Source organism: Rana temporaria, chromosome 1 (genome assembly GCF_905171775.1).
Source record: "Rana temporaria chromosome 1, aRanTem1.1, whole genome shotgun sequence".
Taxonomy (NCBI): domain Eukaryota; kingdom Metazoa; phylum Chordata; class Amphibia; order Anura; family Ranidae; genus Rana; species Rana temporaria.
The window spans coordinates 95,134,669-95,158,175 of NC_053489.1; the positions used below are offsets into that span (position 1 = coordinate 95,134,669).

Below are 23,507 nucleotides of genomic sequence, written 5' to 3' on the forward strand. Positions count from 1 at the left end.
ACATCAGGTTCTCAAAGAAATGCATTCTGTTAGTAGATTTTTCATGTTTTTCTCAGTGTATAAAAAACATTGTAGGGGGCAGGCAAACGCTGTTTGGTGGAGGGAGGCGCTTCAGAGTCCCAGTGCCTATAGGCTCCTGAGATGTGAATTCTGGTCCTAGGAGAAAGAGAGGTGGGGGGAGGGTGACAAAGAAAAATGGAGAGAAAAGGAGAAGGGATAGAATCGAACAAGAAAGATGGATAGGGAGAGAGAGAAAAGGGGAAGAAAGGAGAACAGAGAGCAAACAGTGGGTAAAAAATATTTGGAAAAGGTTATTGGGGGGGTGACACCATATTTTACCCGCACCAGGTGACACCATCCTAGTGACGCCACTGACTGTACTGGAATGTAAACGGAGCTGCGCCATGCACAACTCAGTCTACATTCTATAAATACCTGTTGAGCAGAAGTTATGTGTATATTTTAATGTAGAAGTAGATATTACATGTCTCCTCTGCAATAAAACGCCTTCCCGCTCACCAGCTTTTCAATCAAGACTTAGTTCCGCTTTAACTCCTGTATTTATATAGTGCTGACATATTCCTGCAGCGCAGTACAGAGTGAACAGAACACCCGTGTAAATGTATACTTTGTCACTCAAATGCAAACAAAAGTTCTTTACATTGAATTGAATAAATGTGCAGCAAAAAAACAGTTTGGAAGTTCTATTTAGAAAGCTGAATGTTACCCTTTGTCCTGTTCTCTATTACAGCTTCCTGATTTAGTTTCCATAAAACGTTAAAAACAATTTAGCGGTTCCCTGAGATCGGAAAATTATTTCAAGGGTTCCTCTGTGGTAAAAAGGTTGAGAAAAGCTGCTGGTATGATCTGCGGAAGAAGCAGGATCCCAGCGTGACAAGCCAGCTTCCTCCTACCATGGTGTGACATGTCAGAAGAGAGGAGGGTGCAGGCGGTCCCTGGGCTCAGCAGCCAGTTCCTGAATGAAATAGAAGAGCCATCTGCAGTCAGTGGCAGAACCATGCTGGGTCTCCGGGCTCTGCTGTGCGGGTGGATAGGGCTGACGCAGTGCCAGGCTGTGCTCGCTCCCCCCCCACACATCCTATTCATACTGGCAGATGATCTGGGCTGGAACGATGTCGGCTTCCACGGATCGGAAATCAGGACCCCCCAATTTGGACCTGGCTGTCAGGGCAGGGGGTGAGGCTGGGGGTGTACTATGTGCAGCCTCTGTGCACCCCGTCCCCGGAGCCAGCTGATGAGTGGCAGATACCAGGTCAGTGACCCTATTATGGGGTAGGGGGTTTACTAAGACTGGAGAACACAGAATCTGGAGCAGCTGTGCATAGTAACCAACCAGCTTCTATCCTACCTTGTTCAACTAGTTAGTTGTTAGTTCAACTTTGAAAATGAAAGCTAGAAGCTGATTGGGCTGATGCTCGGACAAAAGTGTCCTTGTGTCTGTTTTATTTATCTGTCCGTCTTACTCTTGCAGCTTGCTCATGGTGCCGTCTCAGTCCTGTGTACACTGTATTTTCAGTTTCACAGTCACATGACTCAGGGCTGTGTCACATGACTGGTGGTTTGGGCTGAAAGGCAGCAGACAAGTTATGAATGTTTGTTGTCGTGTGTCTGGTTGGATTGGGCTTTTGTCTGTTTTCCTGTTATCAGAATCTTGCATGGACCGATTCATATGCGCGTACTACACCATCACTTTATGTGATTGAAAAAAAACTTCATTTTCTGTGAAGTAAAAAAACTACGTTTTTGAAACTTCAATTTTCAAAAACGATGTTGCCTACACACCATCGTTTTTTCACAATGCCTAGCAAAGCGAGGTTACGTTCACCACGTTTTTCCATTGAAGCTCGCTTCATAACTAGCTTCTGGGCATGCGCGGGTTAAAAAAGGTCTTTTAAAACGTCGTTTTTTGCTACACACGGTCAATTTCTGTGAAGTAAAAAACTACGTTGTTGTTGAAAAACGACACATAAATTGAAGCATGCTTCAATTTTTTTTGTCGTTTTTCACAAGACATAAAACAACGTTTTCCCCCACACACGGTCCATTTAAAGTGACGTTTTTAAAAACGTCGTTTTTTTTCATCACATAAAGTGATGGTGTGTGCGCGGGCATTAGGCCTTGTTCTAGACACACAGTGTTCTATGGTCAGATGCCTGTTCTACTAACTGTACAAAATGAAAAACAAACATCTCATTAAAGTGGTAGTAAACTCTGTACTACCACTTTTACCTACCAGGTAAGCCTATAATAAGGCTTACTGTAGGTATAAAGAATATCTTCTAAACCTGTACGGTTTAGGAGATATTCCCCTCGCAATGCGCCGCTGATTGCCGAATAAAGTCGCACGCGCGCGCGCGACATTGCCGCTCCAGCCAATCACAGCGCTGGAGTGGCGATACCCGGAAGAGACACGCCCGAGGCAAGATGACATTTCCCTCGGCGTGGACCAGGTAAGTTCCCCTCAACCTTGTTCCAAGGTAAGTATTTCATAATGAGCTAGTATGCGGTGCATATTAGCTCATTATGCCTTTTCCCTTTCAGGGTGGTGTAAAAAAAAAAAAAAACTGCTCCGGGTATACAACCGCTTTAAAAAACAAAACATTTTATATCTATATAATACTGTATATAAAGGGCTGTGGAAATTAAGGCTTAATTCCTCGATTAATCGTACATTTTTTTGATCGGTACTAGTGGGTGCAAGCAGATTGTAAATGATCCGTGATCCGAACGGGTCACCATATGTGGATTCGGCACACCACGGTGGCCGGCTTCTCTTGTAAGACTAAGCAAGCACTAATCTTCCTATACAGTGGGGTGAGGTCTGTGGATTACAGTGGGAGAGGTCCAGATGGAAATTGTGTGTTGACAGCCTGGGTTGGCGGAGAATCCAACCTTTTTTATGCTCCATCGGACAATTGTTGTCGGATTTTCCATGGACAAATGTTGGATGACAGGCTTTAAAATCTTTCGTGGACAACATTCTGTTGTGTTGATTGTCCAATCGTGCGTACACAAGTCCGTCGGACAGAAAGTCCAAAGTACAAACACGCATACTCGGAAGCAATGCTCACCAAACACAACATTAGCAAAAGGTGCCCAAAGGATGGCACTAAAGAGCTGAAAAAACACATAGTACGTAACTTATGTTTGTGTTGTTGGCCGACAAGTTGTGTGCCGTTTGTATGCAAGACAAGTTACTGGCCAGCACCCTTCGACAAAAGTCCGAGGCTTTGTCTGCAGGAAAATCCGATCATGTGTACCAGGCTTAACTGACTAGATCACCAGGTGAAAAAGGAAAGAAAGCCAACAAAAATAAATACAGCCATCACATCTATGAATTGGTAAGCTGCAATCTAATAGATACATTAACCACTTAAAGACCCCCTCCTGCAGATATACGTCGGCAGAATGGCACGGCTGGCACAAGCACATACCTGTACGTCCTCTTTAAGTGCCCAGCCGTGGGTCGCGGGCGCGCGTCCGCGCACACGGTCCGAAGCTCCGTGAGCGCGGCCGGCGGGACCAGGCGGACCGATCGCCGCTGGAGTCCCGCAATTGGTCCCCGGAGCTGAAGAACGGGGAGAGCTGTGTGTAATACCACCATAAGAAAGCTCTATTTGTGGGGAAAAAAGGACGCCAATTTTGTTTGGGAGCCACGTCGCATGGACCGCGCATTTGTCAGTTAAAGCGACGCAGTGCCGAATCGCAAAAACTGTCCGGGTCCTTTACCTGCCTAAAGGTCCATATCTTAAGTGGTTAACTTAGGGGACCTTGCCTGTTTTTCAGACTCTGTGTTTACAAGATTAAACACCGTTTTTTTTTTGCTAGGAAAAATTACTTAGAAAAAAATATATATAATGTTTGGGGGTTCTAACACCCTAGAGCAGCCTTTCTCAAACTTTACCGCTGGGGAACCCTAAAAATAATTTTCAGGTCTCGGGGAACCCCTGATAAAACTCATTCATTGGGGGTCAGTGGGTATAATGCCCCTCACTTTGGTGGTCAGTGAGAAGAATGCCCTTTTTTACAGTAGTGGTAAGAATGCCCCCCTTACAGAGAACTATGAAGAGCATTTGGTGTAATACCACTGCTCCTCCAAGGTGAATTGGCTCAGGAACTATGTAGGGCACCATCAAACAGGAGCTAAATCAACCACAGCTCAAGGAACCCCTAGCCACCTCTGGAGGGAACCCTGGTTGAGAATGGCTGCCCTAGAGAATAAAATGACGGTCATTGCAATACTTTTTGTCATGCCGTATTTGCGCAGCGGTCTTACAAGCACACTTTTTTTGGAAAAAAATCACTTTTTTATTAAAAAATAAAGACAACAGTAAAGTTAGCCCAATTTTGTTTTATATTGTGAAAGATAATGTTACGCCGAGTAAAATGATACCCCAACATGTCAAGCTTCAAAATTGCACCCGCTCGTGGAATGGCGTCAAACTTTTACCCTTAAAAATCTCCCTAGGCAACGTTTAAAAAATTCTATAGGTTGCATCTTTGAGCTACAGAGGAGGGTCTAGGGCTAGAATTATTGCTCTCGATCTAACGATCGTGGCGATACCTCACTTTTGCGGTTTGAACACCGTTTTCATATGCGGGCGCTACTTACGTATGTTTTCGCTTCTGCGCGCGAGCTCGTCGGGACGGGGCTCGTTTAAAAAAAAATTGTTTTCCTATGTTATTTAAATTTAATTCATTTTTCACTGTTTAAAAAAAAAATGGCAGAGGGTGCGAGAGAGCTGCGATAACGGTGATCTCGCGGCGAATCCGCCGCGCAGACCACCATTATCGTTTAAAGGACTGGCGCGTGAAGAGATGGATATCTTGGTTGAGGACGTATATAGTTGTGCGCAGTTCCTTAAGTGGTTAAATGACCTAAAGTATTGGGACACCTGCCTTTACAACTTTAATAGCATACCAGTCTTAAGCCTCGTACACACTATTAGATTTTCTGCAGATTTGTGTCTTCAGATTTACCAAAACCATATAATATGAGGTCAAACCTTAATGCCGCGTACACCTGATCGTTTTTCGGGTTCTAAAAAATTAAATTTTTAATGGTCTAGAAAAAAACAACGTTTTTTTTCAACCCGATCATTAAAACGGCCTTGCCTACACACGATCGTGAAAAAAAAATGCTCTAGCAAAGCGCGGTGACGTACAACACGTACAACACGTACAACGGCACTATAAAGGGGAAGTTCCATTCGGATGGCGCCACCCTTTGGGCTGCTTTAGCTGATTCCGTGTTAGTAAAAGACGATTCACGCTTTTCTGTCTGTTACAGCGTGATGAATGTGCTTACTCCATTACGAACTGTAATTTTACCAGAACGAGCGCTCCCGTCTCATAACTTGCTTCTGAGCAGCACGGATTTTTAACGTCATTAAAGCCCACACACGACCATTTTTTACAACCTTAAAAAACTTAGTGAAAAAATAGAGCATGTTCAAAATTTTTAATGCCCATTTTTTTGATCGTGAAAAATGCTCTGGAGCCCACACGCGATAGTTTTTAATGACATAAAAAAAAACGTCATTTTTTAGAACCCGAAAAACGGTCGGGTGTATGCGGCATAAGAGTTTCAATTTGGTATGCAATCAGGCCGGCCCTTGCACTACATGGGGTTTTGGTAAATCTGAAGACAAAATCTAATTGTGTGTAGCGCCTGCTCCTGTTGAACAGGCACTGCTGTAAATTTAGTGGGGTCTAAGCTGTTATTTGGCTCAAACTAATATGATTAATGGCAAATTTAGCTTCTGTTCCAGCCATGGCTGTGCTGGGAGTTCCACCATTGCTTGTCTGGGGTATCATTACCACTCCAGGTCAAGGGTGGCAGCAGCAAGGTCAGGGTGCACTGGGTTTTCCTTCCAGCAGCGAATCAGTGGGAGTGGTCGCCTCGCTGTGCATGCTGGGGGAGGGGTACTTAAGGGACAGACGCCATTGTTGGGGGGGTCTGTCCTAGGATGCGTGTCCACGTTGGTCCGGGGTCGCAGCCTTCGCCTGGTAGGCCCAGTAGTCAGACTGGGGCCTGCCTTTTCAGAGGTGATCCTGTACCGTCTGTCCTGCGGGAGGAAGCCACTTGATGAAGGGAAGCCAGGGGAGGACCTATCCTGGAGAGGACATGCAAGAGGTTGGAATCTTGGGAGAAGGCCTGGAAACTTCATTGAAGGATGCACCATACACTGAGAGGCTTGACAGGTGTCGCCTGTCGGGTCTAAAGTTCTACTAAAAGCTAAGCTGAGAGTTCCGGGTGCTGAATCCTGTGGCAGGGGATTCTGGACCAAAAGTGTCTCCTCATAAAGAAAGGTCTGTGGCAGAGACTGTACTTTAGTTCCGTGCGCCGCATCCCGGCTTGCTAGGCCAGAGAGGGACCTATCTGGGTGAGCAATGCCCACTCTGGCTAGAGTGGCGACGAGAACTGTTTGCTGGGAAGCAGGAATGTTTCCTATTTGTGACTTTACACCTGAACCTATTTATTCCACCCCCCAACTTCTTTCTATTAAGTTCTACAAATAAATTCCCAGAAAAGGAAGTGTATCGTGTGGACATTGAAATTCTTCAGACTCTCATTACACCCTGGACAGCGAGAAGATGGAGGTAACGTGCCACCCAAATCTACTCAGCAGCTCCTGTTCGAGTTAGTGCTACATGTGTAGGGGGTCTTCCTCAGTAGGTTTCAATATTGGGTATCCCCACCCCTTGCAGCTATACAGCTTCAAGTCTTCTGCAAAGGCTGTCCACAAGGGTTAGAGTGTGTCCTATGGGAATGTTGATCATTCTTCCAGAAGCGCATTTGTGAGGGACATGCACTGATGTTGGACGAGAAGGCCTGGCTAGCCAGCCTTCCGCTCCTAATTCATCCCAAAGGTGTTCTCTCGGGTTGAGGTCAGGGCTCTGTGCAGGCCAGTCAAGTTTCTCCACCCCAAACTCGTTCATCCATGTCTTTTATGGACCTTGCTTTGTGCACTGGTACATATCATTTGGTGGAGGGGGGATTGTGGTGTGGGGTTATTTTTTCAGGGGTTGGCTTGGCCCCTTAGTTCCAGTGAAGGGAACTCTTAGAGCATACCAAGACATTTTGTTCCAACATGACTGCGCACCAGTGCTCCTGACATCGTGGTAGTGTCTTCACTTAGGCAGAACTTTTACAATATTGAGTACTTTTCTATCTCCAGTTTCCATGCAGAGTCCTGGAAGAAGGTATGGGATCGGGTATTACAGTTAATTACCAAATTCATTTTACAATTAGTAATTGTGACAGGGAAGTCAGGTAGATATATGGGTGTTGTCACTGATGGGACATACATTTCTGCCTTGTTTAGATGATACACAGATTGTTATGGGGGCGCGGCTAAAAACGTAGCCAGAGAAAGGCTAAATACCGTTGAAAAACTTCAGCTGTTCAGAATGAGGCAATTAAGGGCCTCTATAAGTAGCCCAGAGGATTACCACTTTGTTGCAGGATCATTCCTGAGGCGTTGTGAGTAAGGAGAGCAGCATTAAAAGTCTTCTGAGGAGGTGAGGAGAAGAAGGATTTTTCTGTGTGATAAAATCAAAAGAACTATTGTTTTCTGCATATGTCCAGCACTGTCTGGCCGGGCACTAGGCTGAGCCAGACTCCTTAGATAGGTTCCTGTGTGGAAGGTAGACGCCCCTCGGTGGCCAGAGTTTATTTTATGTTTTGATTTTGTTTATGCTGTTTGGATGCTTGCAATTGTCCTTCCAGCAAGTTGGAAGAATAAACCAAAAACTTTGTTTTCACAACTGTCTTCGATCTGCCAGTCTGTATAAATTCAGTGTGTGGTGAACCCAACCAAGGGGCCACACACCCCGCTACCGAGCTAACCCCTCACAGTAATGTTATTCTATTTGTAATAATGGTATAGAAGAGCTCTAACTTCAATTTGTGTTCAGTGTTCTGTGGCCCCAGAGGACAAAGTAACAATGTAGCAATTTGTCCAATGTTCCTTTGTGCTTTGCTAGCCTAATTATGAGGTCTGACATTGCTGTTGTCCAACAATGCCCGCTTGATAACCAGCTTTTGTCTTGGCACTTGCCCAAGTCAAGTGGTAGCAAGAGAATGCAGCGGGAAAGGTAGATGTATCAGGCCTCCACCTCTCTGTATTCCCCTTCCCGCACTTGTCTAGGGAAAGTACTTGTACCTGAAACAAGCACCGTTGTCAAACAGACCTCTCCTTAATAGCTACATTTTTGGGCAGCTGCAGCAGAAGGGGAAGGGCGGGCTGTAGCAGAAACGCATGGGAACGCAGTTCCGGCACCTACAGCACTGAATGTATATTAATGCCAAAGGGTGTTGGGTGATGCTGGCTGCAAGAGGATCTATTGTTGCTGGGAGGTCTATTGCTGCTGGTGGGGGAATTTTATTACTATTATTGCTGGGGATCTATTGTTTCTGGGGAGGGTCTATTGCTGCTGGTGGGGGGATCTATTACTATTATTGCTGGGGGATATATTGTGATGGAGAGATCTACTGTTGAGGGAGGAGTCCTGTTGCTGTTGCTGCTGGTGGGAATCTATTAATGCTGGCTACTGGGAGATCTAGTGTTGCTGATGCGGGTCTATAGTTGATCAGAGGGATCTATTGTTGCTGAGGGGTTCTATTGTTGCTGGGGTTCTATTGTTGCCGGCTGCAGGGATCTATTTTACTGCTTTTCATAAAAAAATTCCATACAAATGAATTAGCATAAAAAATGAATGTTCTGTATTCTCCAAAAGGGGCAGTACAAGGGGGTGGATAGGGGGTGCAACAAAGGGACGGAGCTTGAAGGTGGGAAGGGGGTGGAGACAAGATGGCTTGTAAAGGGGAGTACCTGCACCCAGGGCTGGTGCAAGGATTTTTGACACCCTAGGCAAAACCTCATTTTGCCAATTCCCCCATTGGCTCCACCCCTGACTCCACCTCCTTTGCCCTGTCCATGTATACCCCACCTTTTAATGGAGTGCCAATAAAATGCAGCCTCACCAGCGCCCATCAAATGCAGCCTCACCAGCGCCCATCAAATGCAGGCCTCACCAGCGCCCATCAATGAATGTTTGCTTACTTCCATTCATTCAAAAGTCGGGATACAGACACAGTCCTTCGCTGCCACTGTGCCTCTGAAACTATGTGCGGCTGCCTACTGATGCTGAGACTTAGTTGCTTGCCTGCAGAAAGATGAGAGTAGGAACACCAGTGCCAGGCACCCTAGGCAGTAGTGCGCCCTAGGCAGCTGCCTAGTTTGCCTAGTGGTAGCACAGGCTCTGCTCTGCACCTATTCTCTGTAAAAAAAAAAAAAGAAAAATCCCTAAGTCATTATACATTGATATTCTTCTTATTTGCTATCTAGTTCGTTTTTTGCATTTTTTTCCTTATACATAGATTCACACAGGATTGCAGCATGAGATCATTTGGCCCTGTCAGCCCCATTGCCTACCTCTGGATGAGAAGCTTCTACCGAGCTACTGAAAGACGCTGGCTATGTCACACATATGGTGGGAAAATGGCACCTCGGCATGTATAAGAAAGACTGTCTGGCCAACCCGAAGAGGATTTGACACTTACTTTGGTGAGATGATGATATTATTTCTCATAGATTTCCGCTTGTATTATGTCTTGAAGCACTACAGTAATTAAGGACCCTTTCATGTGGACAACGTCTATTCCGATCAGCAGGGTGATCAGTGAACTTACAGCGCCTTGAAAAAAAGTATTCATACCCCTTGAGATTTTCCACATTTTGTTACACTCAAAAACGTAAATGTATTTTATTGGGATTTTATGTGATAGACCAACACACAGTATTCTGAACAGAACAGAAATGTGTGTGTTCAGTTTTTTCCCTCACAGACCTGTGTTAGGTCTATGGGCAGGCTGGTGTAAATGGATGTGCACCTGTTTACATCTTTAACTGCCGATCCAACATGTCTTTGTCCAGAAAAGAAAGAAAAAATATTTATCCATTTACATTGGCCTACCCATAGACTACATTGATCTCCTGTTCAGATCCATGAATATAGTTCCTTTAAGATTAAGACATGGGCTACCATATTAACACACATCTATATTCTGTATTATTTGCAAATCAAGTGCTCATGTGCATGAATCATCAGCCAAATATGAAACATGTGTTGTTCAGATCAAAGTGCATTTTTTTCCCCTCTGTGTCTTTAAGAAAAACACCCACACCGCACTCACCAAACATTGTTGGCTTTTAAATTAATTTTTTTCATCGGTGTCATGCAGTCCCTTTAAGTACCAGCCGCTGGATCTCTCTCTGTAAGGTCTTTGCGATACCTCCGTCGCTTTAAGGGTACTCAGTGTTGCCCCCCATTACAACCATAGGGGAAAGAAGCGCATATGTTTGTAGTAATTTTATTGTAAACTCAGTAAAAAAAACAGTATTTCATTAACAGTAACATTACAAAAGTGCTCGCATGTATAAACCATCAATCCAAGAAAATAAAACATGTGTTGTGCCCAATTATAGTGCATTACATTCCTCCATTCTTTTAAGACATAAACACACACACACCGCACTCACCAGATGTTGTTGACTTCTAAAAAGAAGTGAAATAGCACTTTAAGTATTAGCCTCTTGATCTCTCTCCTTTAAGGTTTGCGATGCCTCCATCCCTTTAGGAGGGCTTAATACCTCTTACCTCCCGGCCATCACTACCATGCCTGACCCTCATCACTCCTCGATTGTCACCCAAACCCTCCTGCTCTGACCACCTGTCAGAGAACCAACTATGAACTGAGACCTGGCAGACCTGTCTTGCACGACCCAACAAGCACAATGCGCATGAGCGCGCACACGCTCGCAGACGCGCGCAAGTGCACGCACACGAGCAACAACACTGTGAACTCAGTGCCCTATTTAAAGCTTGCTGCAGCAGTGACCAACTGCTGCATGATCTTCAGCCCTGGATGTTATCCTGAGTTCCTGTACCTTGTGTTCTTGTTCCTTGAGTTCCTGTTGACGACCCGGCTTGCCTGACCAGACTTCTCCGTGCATGACCCCTGGCTTGTCTCTCGGCTTATCCTTTGTCCTGCTCCTGTCTGCTGGTTCCTGTGTATGACCTTGGCTCGCCTCCTGACCTGTTCCCGTCTCTTCCTGCTTCATGTGCATGACTACCGGCTTGGCTCCTGACTCCGCCCCTGGGTCTTCCTGCCAGCCTACCTCATCTGGTACTTCTGAGGTACCCCTGCCTGACTACGTATCCTGGCATACAGCTGATCTCCAACATCACTCAGCAAGTCGAAGCTGGCAACCCTTGCATCTCTGGGCCGAACACCCCCTGTGTCACCTCCAGGGGGCGTTCTGCACTTGGTCGTAAGGGAAGCCCTCTCAGCACTTCGGAGGTCTGGTAAGGTACGTGACACCACCACACCTGCCATTCCAACTCTCCCATTCCCAAACTTGCCCTTTCCAGAACAGGCACACATTTGCTATAGAGAGAAGGTCACATTGGAGGGACTGCATAAGCTCTTGCCAGGTAACTCCACTACTTGAATATATGATTGCTATATGGAATCACACAGATCATGCCTTTAATTAGACACTTCACTTTTTCCACCCAACCTTTTATACCCCCCCCCCCAAACCTCCCTCTCTTCATCTAGACATGTGTCAAACATGGGCCGAATCTGGCCCACCAGGCCATTTCATGTGGCCCTCGCACCTCTCCTGCAGCTGCGGCAACCTCCTCTTCTCTGTCCCCCATCTTGTGTCAGTAGTCAGCAGCAGAGAGGAGGACAGAACTGCCCCACCAGATCCTGCACTTCTCCCCTCAGCCTTGCATAGGTTCATATCTGCCCCTGTCTCAGCAGTCGGCAGCAAAGAGAACAGAAATTTGCAGGTCTTGCGCCTCTCTGTGGAGCCACAGCACCTCTTTGTCTCTGCCTCCCCTGATCTCAGCATTTAGCAGACCCTGGCTGCTGACCCCAGCCCTCCTTTGGTCCTCCTCCAGACCCTGCACCTCAGCTTCTTTCTGGCAGCAGCACAAAGGGGGCGGGCACTGTGATGTAAGGGAGGGTGGGGACTCTTGACTTCTAATGGTTGGGGGGGCTCTTGACATCTGATGTGAGGGTGGGGTTCTCTGTACATCTATTGCGCGAACACACAGACACCTGGCCCTTTGAGGGCAAGCATATTGCTGATGCGGGCCACAATGAAATTGAGTTTGACACACCTGATCAAGACCATGTCCCAGCATTCCTGTTTTTCTTTTATCTTTGTAGTGAGAAAACTCCTTCTTAACTCTCTGTGACATCCTGTTGTTCACTTCATTTTGACTGCATCGCTTTGGTGTTTTTTTGGATTTTATTTGTACAATAAAGACATTGGGCTAGATTCAGATAGCCCGCTGTAACTTTGTGCGGGGGCGTAACGTATCTCAGATACGTTACGCCGCCGTAACTTAGGGCGCAAGTTCCGTATTCATAAAGAACTTGCGCCCTAAGTTATGGCGGCGTAGCGTATGTTGTCCGGCGTAAGCCCGCCTAATTCAAATGTGGATGATGTGGGCGTGTTTTTATGTAAATTAATTGTGACCCCACGTATTTGACGTTTTTTACGAACGGCGCATGCGCCGTCCGTGAACGTTTCCAAGTGCGCATGCTCCAAATTACGCCGCAAACTGTCAATGCTTTCAACGTGAACGGAACTTACGTACAGCCCTGATCGCGAACGACTAACGTAAATGACGTAAAATACGACGCTGTTCGGTCGTTTCTGACGTCCATACTTAAAGGAGTTCTCTAAGCTAAAACTTTTAACCCCCGCTGTGCCCGGGCTGTAAAACTATACAAAATAAACTTTCACTTACCTGCCTACGATCCCCCGTTGTTCCGATATCGCCGTCCCGTTCTCCGGTCCCGGTCTCTTCCACTTCCTGCGGGTCGGTGACTCACAGTGCGCTCAGCCTATCAGCGGCCGCGACGGGACATTGCTGCGGCCGCTGATAGGCTGAGCGCACTATGAGTCACCGACCCGCAGGAAGTGGAACAGACCGGGACCGGAGAACGGGACGGCGATATCGGAACAACGGGGGATCGTAGGCAGGTAAGTGAAAGTTTATTTTGTATAGTTTTACAGCCCGGGCACAGCGGGGGTTAAAAGTTTTAGCTTAGAGAACTCCTTTAACATGACTAACCCCTGCTTTATGAGGGGTAACGTTACGCCGGAAAAAGCCTTACGCAAACGACGTAAAAAAATGCGCCGGCCGGACGTACGTTTCTGAATCGGCGTATCTACCGAATTTCAATATTCCTCGCGTAAATCGACGGAAGCGCCACCTAGCGGCCAGCATAAATATGCAACTAAGATACGACGGCGTAAGAAACCTACGCCAGTCAGATCTTAGCCAAATTTCGGCGTATCTTGCTTTCTGAATACAGAAAGAAGGTACGCCGGCACAGCTTAGAATTTACGCGGCGTATCAATAGATACGCCAACGTAAATTCTTTCTGAATCCGGCCCATTGTTTTAAGGAGTGCGGCAGTCCAGGACCTTCTTCTGTGCATAGCCAGCACATTTTTGGTTTACTGGGATGGAAGCAAAGCCAGCTTTTAGAGCGGTATCATCTCTCACTTCAACTAGGTGGCAAAGCAGCCGCAGGAATCAGCAGATTTCTAGTGTTTGATTCACACTGGGGCTGGTCACAATTGCAAATGTACCCTAACCTACTGAAAACACAGAGTTTTAATTATCAGTGTTTTGACCCAAAAATGACCAATTTTCTCCATGAATCTTATTTGAAATTGGGTAAATCTTAGGCGAAAGTCTTGTGAAACAAAGGCCCCGTACACACGAGAGGATCTATCCGCTGGAATTTATCCGCGGACTGGTTTCAGCAGATAGATCCCCTGGTGTGTACGATCCAGCGGATATTTTTCCGCGGATATTTTTCCCCGCGATGGATTTCCAGCGGATCAAAATTTCTTAACATGCTAAGAAATCGATCCGCTGGAATCCAGTCCAACGGATTGATCCGCTGGTCTGTACAGACTCACCGGATCAATCCGTCCGAATCCATCCCTCACATGCGTGGGATTCGACGCATGCGTGGAAGTCCTTATATCACAGCGTCGCGCACGTCGCCGCGTCATCATCGCGGCGACGGCGCGACACGTCACCGCCGAGGGAATTCCGCGGGGATTTTGATCTCATGGTTGGTACAACCATGAGATCAAAATCCGCCAGAGGATTTATCCGCGGAAACGGACCTCCGGACCGTTTCCGCGGATAAATCCTCTCGTGTGTACTAGGCCTTAGGTGAAAGCACAGATCAACTGACCACATAGAAGTAAAGTAACATTAACAACTGCTAAAATTTTGTTTTTATGTATTGCATCTTGTTCTGTATTCCAGGATATCTTCTTGGCAGTGAAGATTATTACAGCCATGAGAGATGCTATGAAATTATTGCTCTGAACAAAACCATGTGTGCTCTAGACTTTCGAGATGGAGAAGCACCAGCCAAAGGGTATGACAAGAAATACTCCACTCACCTATTTACAGAGAGAGCTGTGGATCTCATCACTAATCACAAGTCTGAGAAGGTGTGCATAACTGTCATTTATATAAAAAAAAAAAAAAACACACACACATATATATATATATAATATATATATATATATAATCACAGTATCTCACAAAAGTGAGTACACCTCTCACATTTTTGAAAATATTCTATTCTATCTGTTCATGTGACAACACTAAAGAAATTACATTTTGCTACAATGTAAACTAGTGCTGTTCCCTCAAAATAACTTAACACACAGCCATTAATGTCTAAACCGATGGCAACAAAAGTGAGTACACCCCTAGGTGAAAATATCCAAATTGGGCCCAAAGTGTCAATATTTGTGTGTCCACCATTATTTTCCAGCACTGCCTTAACCTCCCTGGCGGTATGATTCTGTCTGGAATTACGTACCAAAAGCGGTACAATTATTTGCAAGGAAATTTGGCGTTTTATACTGTAGGCCTGCAATTCTTAGGAATAACTCATTTAAATCTGACCAAACAAGAGTCTAGTAGGCATCCCGGGTATGATTTTTTTTTAAAAACAAAATTATAAATTATAATATAATAAATAACTATAAATAATTATAACAAATAATAATATAATTATAATAAAAATTATTCAATAATGTAATCAAATCAAAATCACTGAAATTTGCTCAGTTGCAGAATTGTCGCTGTCATTATTTATTTATTTTTTGATGACGAATTTCCCCACAAATCGCTATCGCACAATTCTGCAAGTGATTATAAATTATTATCGCTGTTTTCTAGCTGCTTTAAAACCATTTTTGACATAAAGGGACACTTTTGGTTGCTATGGACAATCTACAGTTTGCAGGCAGAAAGAACAGTTTTTATTATATAAAAGTACATGTAGGGCACTGGGCAGACCACTAGGGACAAGGGGGGTGTGTATTTTTTACATACAGTACTGTAATCTATAAGATTACAGTATACTGTATGTAAAGTGTTTGTTTACTTTTTTGAATTTGGCGCCGTTCTCCGTCCCCGTGCGTCGTAACGTCGCAGGGAACGGAGATCGGCGGCACAGGAGGACACTGTGTGAATCGAGAGAGGACGCCGCTCGCTCACACAGCAGGGATGCATCGCAGGATCCAGGGACAAGGTAAGTAACTTGTCTGTGGATTCAGCGAGCAGGTAAGCCGCGCCGCTGCACACTCTGCACAGCTACCCCGAGCGTGACTCGGGGATACCGATCCTAGCATGGAAAAACAACCCTGAGTCACGCTCAGGGATACCACCAGGGAGGTTAACCTTCTTGGGCATGGATTTCACCAGAGCTTCACAGGTTGCCACTGGAGTCCTCTTCCACTCCTCCATGATGACATCACAGATCTGGTGGATGTTAGAGACCTTGCACTCCTCCACCTTTCCTTTGAGGATGCCCCACAGATGCTCAATAGGGTTTAGGTCTGGAGACATGCTTGGCCAGTCCATCACCTTTACCCTCAGGTTGGTCATCTTGGAGGTGTGTTTGGGGTCGTTATCGTGTTGGAATACTGCCCTGCGGCCCAGTCTCCGAAGGGAGGGGATCATGCTCTGCTTCAGTATGTCACAGTACATGTTGGCATTCATGGTTTCCTCAATGAACTGTAGCTCCCCAGTTAAATTTGAATGCATTATTTAAGCATTTCTTTAGAATGGCCAAACTCATTTTATATAGTACTGGAGTAAAAATCTAATAACATGTTATTATTTATTATATTAAGGTTTGAATATGCACTACATACACAGAGTTGTGATATATAACATCTTTATAAATAAAACCAAGTTTCATAAACAAACAAAAATATTGCTTTTTGACAAACAGAAGTACAACTTGAAAATATAAAAAAAAAACTGTCAACTCTATTGGCTGTAAGGCCATTGCACATATTACCTGAATAAATCACCAACATTAAATATTAAGGAAACAAAATAAGAAAGGTGTTTTTCTTATATTTTTTTCAGTTTAGCAGCTTAGTAGATGTCCCCTACTTATTCTTATGTGGTAGTGCAGTGTTACTTTTGACATCAAATTTCAATTTAGTTTTAGTCATAGTCTTTTGACTAAAATGCCATTTTAGTTTCAGTCGTATTTTAGTCATCTCAATAGTATTAATTTAGTTGACAAAAAATATTTTAGTCGAATAAATTAACACTGTATCCCAGGCCAAAAAAACAAGGTAAAACCGTTTTGAGCCACACCACAGTCTAGAAAGGTCAGAGGTTCCCAACTTCCCTCAGAATAATGAGACCATATGGTTCAATTTACATTAGACATATATTATATATATATATAGATCAGTGGCGGCTGTTTTTTATTTTTTGGTGGGAGGCTGTAAACAACCACCCCCTAGTCCTCCGGTGGTGCGGGGCTGAATGACCGGCCGCAAGACCCCTGCACCCCTCCCCCCGGGGGCCCAGTGGTTGGTCATCCAGCTCCGCACTTACCCCATTTAGGTTCCCGCCTACAGGCGGCGGATGGGCGTCTCCTCTGCATCGCAGCAACTTCAGCCGTGCATCTCCTCCCGCCTCCTAAGCATCCAATAGGATCACCTGTCTTTTAGCCAATCAGGTAACGGGTCTCAGGACCCGCTTCCTGATTAGCTAGGAGGAGGATCAGTGTGACAATAGTGTATATTCATCCACTCCTCTCCCATAATTGGGTGGACTCAGAGCGCAGTGCTCTACACCCTGAGTCCACCTTTTTTTAAAGCCTAGTAGAGCCTCTGGCTCTAATCTCATGCTTCAAAAAATAACACCCCTCCCCACCTGCATGTAGATTAGGGGGCCGGACGCATGGATGGGGGGGGGGGGGTGGGTTGCCTGTGGCCGCCACTGATATAGATAGAAGTGATTACTTATACACGCTCATAATTGATAACATTAAACTATTACTAAGTTTCTTGTAAATTAAAGAGTATTAAAAACTTACACTACAGCCATGGGGCGCTCTATTATGACACAGAGTGCTGTTCTAAAATCAAGCTCAGCTCTATGCCTGAATAGGTTGTCTGGAGATCTATATTACGTCATCCTGCTACTGTCTGCCATTTTTTTTAGCTGATGGATCCTTAGAGCTGTCTGTCCTGCACTCATAGTGGCTCTTCCATCCAAAGAATTTGTTCTGTTATGCACATGTAAAATGAGCATGTATTGTGTGTGGTTGGTCTAGCTGACATCATGTTTGCTTGTTGATAGCTGTGATCTTCCAGGTGCTATGTGAGTATCTTCCCCTCTATACACTGAACACAGGGGTACACTCATTCAGCACCACTGGCATGGGGCAAAGGTACAGAGATATCACAATCTCCACATTGTCCAATTAGGAAACGCCTTGTATGCATTGACAAAAATGCAAGGCATTCTATAAATGGCGGATCTGCTGTGTGAGTGACCACGGGGAAGATCAATGTTATCACTGAATGAACCAGCTATCTACTACAGTGATTGTCAGTTTCAGAGCCGGTGCTACCACTAGGCAAACTAGGCAGCCACCTAGGACACAGCTGCAGCATGTCGTAATAAGACAGCGGGATGTACATAAATCCTGCCCCTGCAGCCGCTGAATGCCAGTTTCTCCGCCTCTCCCTCCTATTCAGCGGCTGCAAGAGGGAGATGGAAGAGATCAGTTTCTCTAAATGCTGCCTGTCCTATGCAGGTCCCCGCTGTGATCTCCCGGGCCCACTGTTTCCTCTCTCCCTCTCTTCCTCTCTGTATTGATCAATGACATTTTTTTTTTTTTCATAACTGAGGTATAGTATATGTGTTTACTATGCTTCAGTCTATGAATGATCGGGAAGCCTCTGTATGGAGTTATTTCTGTTCATTCATTCTGTGTTTCTGATGCTCCAGAAATGGAGTTTGAGGGCCGTGTTCATGTTTTGCTGCTTTTAATATTTTCTTTTTTTTTGGGGAGGGGGAGGGGGCAAGTAGCACTTGGCTAGACAAGATGGCCCAGTGCATGCAATTTAGATTTTTCTGTAATGAATTCCAGACAGTGTGTCTGGTTCTTACATGGCTTTGTCCTTCTTGCAGCCTCTCTTCCTCTATCTGGCCTTCCAGTCTGTCCACGCTCCTCTACAAGTTCCTGAGGAGTACACTGAGCCTTATAGCTCCATCCAGGACAAGAAAAGACGTCATTACGCAGGGATGGTGTCCGCCATGGATGAAGCAGTGGGAAACGTCACAGCAGCATTGCAGCAGAAAGGACTCTGGGACAACACCGTTCTCATCTTCTCTACAGGTAAACCGGAAGTTTAGAAAACATGGTAACCAATGGGGATCTTGGTGAAGTGGGATTTATTTGAGCTTAGGGTTTCACCGATACCGAGAATTTGCGCGAGTACTTGTACATCCCCTAGGCAGTGTGCCCTAGGCAAGTACTTGTACTCGCACAAATGCTTCCGATGCCTACTCCGATACCTGGGAATGAAGAGGCGGCGTTTCTCGCAAACCGAAAGTCAGTGGGCGGAGAGTGCGGAACGGAGAGCGAGTCCTATACAGGCTGGCAGCAGCGAAAGGTAAGCTGGCCGAGGCAGGGGTGCAGGGCGCAGCCGCATCTTCCATAAGAATCAGTGACCGGGGCTGTCACTTTCCGTAATGGAAGTGATGTTCTGTGTCTCCATCAGAGGTTGAACATCCCAACGCCCATCTTGGTACACCCTGCACTCGGCCGCAGTAAGCCAGCAGCGGGAAATCATTTAGATCGACGGGCATCGCGGACGTTCGTGAATCGCCGTAACTAGTCATTTGCATATTCTACGCCGACCGCAATGGCCTCGCCACCTAGCGGCCGGCCTAGAATTGCATCCTAAGATCCGACGGTGTAAGTCAATTACACCTGTCGGATCTTAGGGCTATCTATGCGTAACTGATTCTATGAATCAGCCGCATAGTTAGGACGGGCGGATCACAGAGATACTACGGCGTATAAGGACATACGCCGTCGTATCTCTTTTGTGAATCTGGCCCCAGGTATTTATTCACGTAGACGCGTTTTAACACATCCAAACTGTGCTTAATCATTACCCTGATTAATGATTAAGCACCGTTTGAATGTGTGAAACACGTCTACTGTACGTGACTAAATACCTGGTGTCTTGGTGTATCCTGGTGATTTTTAATAAAGGCACATTTTTGGAACTTTTGGATGTGCAGCCATTTCTTTTTTTTTTCTACTGTAGATGTATCCAGGCACTGGACTGAAAACTAAAGTAAGTTTTGGATTGGTAAAATGAAAACGATTGCAGCGAGGAATTTGGTGTTAAAATGAGATCACAGAATAACATTTTGTTGAAATTACATTTTCTGTATTTCAGTTTACATTGGGGGCGATTTCATGCATAGTTGTTACATTCCTTACTTACCACTGGAGGGCACCAAACATCTATAATGTTCATATTTTACAGTGAAGCTTTTTTGATGCTATGAAATAAATTCAGCACCATTGTAGGTGTGAGCTACAGGAATCACTTTACAGCTTTTACATATTACACACAGTGGCATACACCTTACTGTGATGAGTGAAATATGCTTGAGATAACAATTATTAAGTACAACCCCAATTCCAAAAAAGTTGTGTAAAATCTACATATAAACAGAATGCAATGATTTGCACATTTCATAAGCCCATATTTTTTTCACATTAGAAAACATGTCAAATGTTTAAAATGAGAAAATGTATAATTTTAAGAAAATAAATAGGGACATTTTGAAATTGATTGGCAGCAAAATGTCAAGTTAGAACACGGCAACAACAAGATTGCAAAGTGAGGCCTCGTACACACGACAGAGATTCTCGGCAGAATTCGCCGAGAAACTCGGTCAAAACCCGGATTCTGCCGAGAATCTCTGTCGTCTGTACAGTTTTGGCTCGATGGAGCCGCCGAGGAGCTCGACGAGAAAATAGAGAACATGTTCTCTATTTTCTCGTTGGCCGCGTTGTTCTATAGGAGAAGGCGGCCCGCCGAGCTCCTCGGCGGCTTCATCCCAAAACGAGACGAGGAACTCGACGTGCCAAGCACGTCGAGTTCCTCTGTCGTGTGTACGGGGCCTAAGAGGTACAAACAAGGAAGAGCTGGAAGAACAGTGGGCCATATCCTCAAAAGAGATACGACGGCGTATCTACTGATACGCCGTCGTATCCCTGTTTCTAACTATGGAACTGATCCACAGAATCAGTTTCCAAGAGATAGACAGAAGATCCGGCATGTGTAAGGGACTTACACTGCCGGGTCTTAGGATGCAGTACCGCATCCGCCACTGGGGGCATTTCGCGTCGAAATGCCGCCTCGGGTATGCAAATTAGCACTTACGGAGATCCACGAAGCTTTTCAGCTTCGTTTTTTCTCCGTAAGTATTAAGGTGCATGTTTAAAATTAGGGCTGCTTTTACAAAGTGTAAACTGTTTACACCTTGTAAAAGCAGACCCTTCTGTCCAGCGACGCAGTTTTTTTTTTGTTTTAAATTTTTTTCTTTCCGCCGTATCTTTTTTTTTTTTCGACGCAACTTTATTGACCCGTCGCGATCCACAAATGCACGTCGGGAAAATGACGTCACGAGCATGCGCAGTACGGCCGGCGCGGGAGCGCGCCTAATTTAAATGGGAATCGCCCCTATTTGAAGAGGAACGCCTTGCGCCGGCCGGATTTAAGTTACACCGCTCAAAATTTCTAGGTAAGTGCTTTGTGGATCGGGCACTTAGTTAGAGATTTTGCGGCGGTGTAACTTAAATGGAAAAAGTTACGTTGCGCCGGGTTTTTGAGGATTAGGCCCCAGTATGCAGATAATTAGGTTAAAGGGGTTGTAAAGGTAATTTTTTTTTTTAAAATAACAAACATGTTATACTTACCTGGTCTTCTGGGGTCCCTCGGTGACTGTCTTAGCTCCTCCCTGCAAGAACTAACCCCCTTCATGGGAGCTCTCTCCCATGGGGGTTCGTTTTTGCGGGCCCGCTCCTGTGATACAGCCGGCAGCTATAGCCACTCACTGTATCACTTGGCCCCGCCCCTGGCGCGGCATGTCATTGGATGTGATTGACATGTATGCCAAAAGGTGAAGCTATTGTTGACCTTGGTTACCCAAATGCCCAACCTACAACAGTAGTATCTATTTTCCCATTGTATTACACTGTAATAGAGGACAAATTGTAAAATGTTTCCAATGGCATTTGTTTGAGAAATGTTCACCCAAAGAAACCATGGCCCGGATTCACATACATCGGCGCATATTTATGCCGCTGTAGCGTATCTTCTTTACACTACGCCGACGCAGCACAGAGAGGCAAGCACTGGATTGACAAAGCCAGTGCTGCCAAATCTGCACTGGGTTTCCTAGGCGTAAGCCGGCGTATGTGGAAGTGGGCGTGAGCCATGCAAATGAGGCGTGACCCCATGCAAATGATGGGCTGAGGCTCAGACAGATACGTATAATGAACGGCGCCCGTGGACGCATCCCAGTGCGCATGCTCAGAATCACGTCGGATCTACTCCCTAAGATAAGACGGATCACTGCCTACGGCGTGAACGCAACCTACGCCCAGCCATATTCACGTCCAACGTAAACGACGTAAAATACGACGGCTTGAGTTCCCTGGTGCAGACCTTTGCATGGATGCTGCTGAGTTACACCTCCTTTATGGGGCATAACTTTACGCCGGACGTATGACTATACGCGCACTGCGTCGGACGTACGTTCATGAATCGGCGTATCTCCCTCATTTGCATATGTGAATAGAAAATCAATGGGTGCGCCAAATACGTCCAGCGTAAATATGCGCCCACTCTACCCCAGCTTAGGCAAGTTACGTCGGTCGGATGAAGCCTATCTTCAGGCGTATCTAGTTTTGTGGGCACGGCGCACAGATACGACGGCGCATATTTGCACTTACGCGGCGTATCTCGAGATACGTCGGCGCAAGTGCTTTGTGAATCCGGGCCCATATATGTGCTTCTAAAACAAACAAAATATTAAATATATATTTTTTTCTGTATAAGATTGAGAAAATCTGAAAACACACACATGATATATATATTTGTATATACAGTATATACAATTGTCTATTGTAGCCACACAGTAATACCTGCAGGTGCTTAAACAGCTATGCAGATTGCTGATTAAAAATATATTTTTTTTATCATTTATTATACTTATTGGAGGGTTCTTGCCATTTTATTGGCAGGAAGAATCACATTGAGCAAACAACCTCTGCCAGCTTACTTTAGAGTCAGCCTTTTCTATCCTGGACCAATGTGCGCATATGTGCATCCTCGGGAATTGGTTGTCATATCTGGATGATGGCTGCAGTTACAGTCATCATCCAGATACAATTCTTTAGATACAGCGATGCCCTTTTTGGTAAAAGCGATCGGAGCTGCTAAACATCTGCTTGTTTACTACAAGCAGCAGAAGGGGTCCTAAGCTCTCCCATCCCACCCGTAAGCCCAGGGCCGGTTACAGCACGGGCCTATCGCCCCCAACATTTTGCTGGCACCATAGCAACACAAAGCCAGTCTGTTCCTGGGCAAAAGCCATAATCCAATATCCGCCGTTGATCCCAAACTTATTGGTACCACAATGTGTGACCGAACCCCAACACCATCCAACAAAATCTCACACATTCGCTTGATGATGCTGGAATTCCACTCTTTCTTTAGCTCTGCCTTCTGCTCAAGACCCAGTTGGCAAAGTTGACACTTTCTCCACATGTGGTCACATATCCCATCCTGCTGACTATGCCAAATGTAAGCAGGCCCCTGGCTGACTACCAGCAATGACCATGCTGGCCCAGTGCACCTCCCTTCATCTTGATGTGACATGAATGGATTAGGGTTTCTGACACACCTTGCTCAGGAAAACTCTGCCATATTGACTACTCATCCCAGTTGGAGGCCCTATCTTACAGGATAATTTGGAACTTGTTCCCAATAAGCGATTGTCAGCCTT

The 23,507-nt window shown here is 45.4% G+C and overlaps 1 protein-coding gene across 1 annotated transcript in view; it reads left to right on the top strand.

Annotated features, from left to right (window-relative positions):
- Positions 1-925: 925 nt before the first annotated feature.
- The window catches only part of LOC120934180 (arylsulfatase B-like), a 32,968-nt gene continuing 10,386 nt past the window's right edge, over positions 926-23,507 (top strand). Inside the window, 8 exon segments of the mRNA XM_040347299.1 lie at positions 926-1,180; positions 1,183-1,242; positions 1,244-1,273; positions 9,407-9,482; positions 9,485-9,561; positions 9,563-9,593; positions 14,400-14,590; positions 18,600-18,807. Coding sequence (XP_040203233.1) covers positions 926-1,180; positions 1,183-1,242; positions 1,244-1,273; positions 9,407-9,482; positions 9,485-9,561; positions 9,563-9,593; positions 14,400-14,590; positions 18,600-18,807 — 928 coding nt within the window.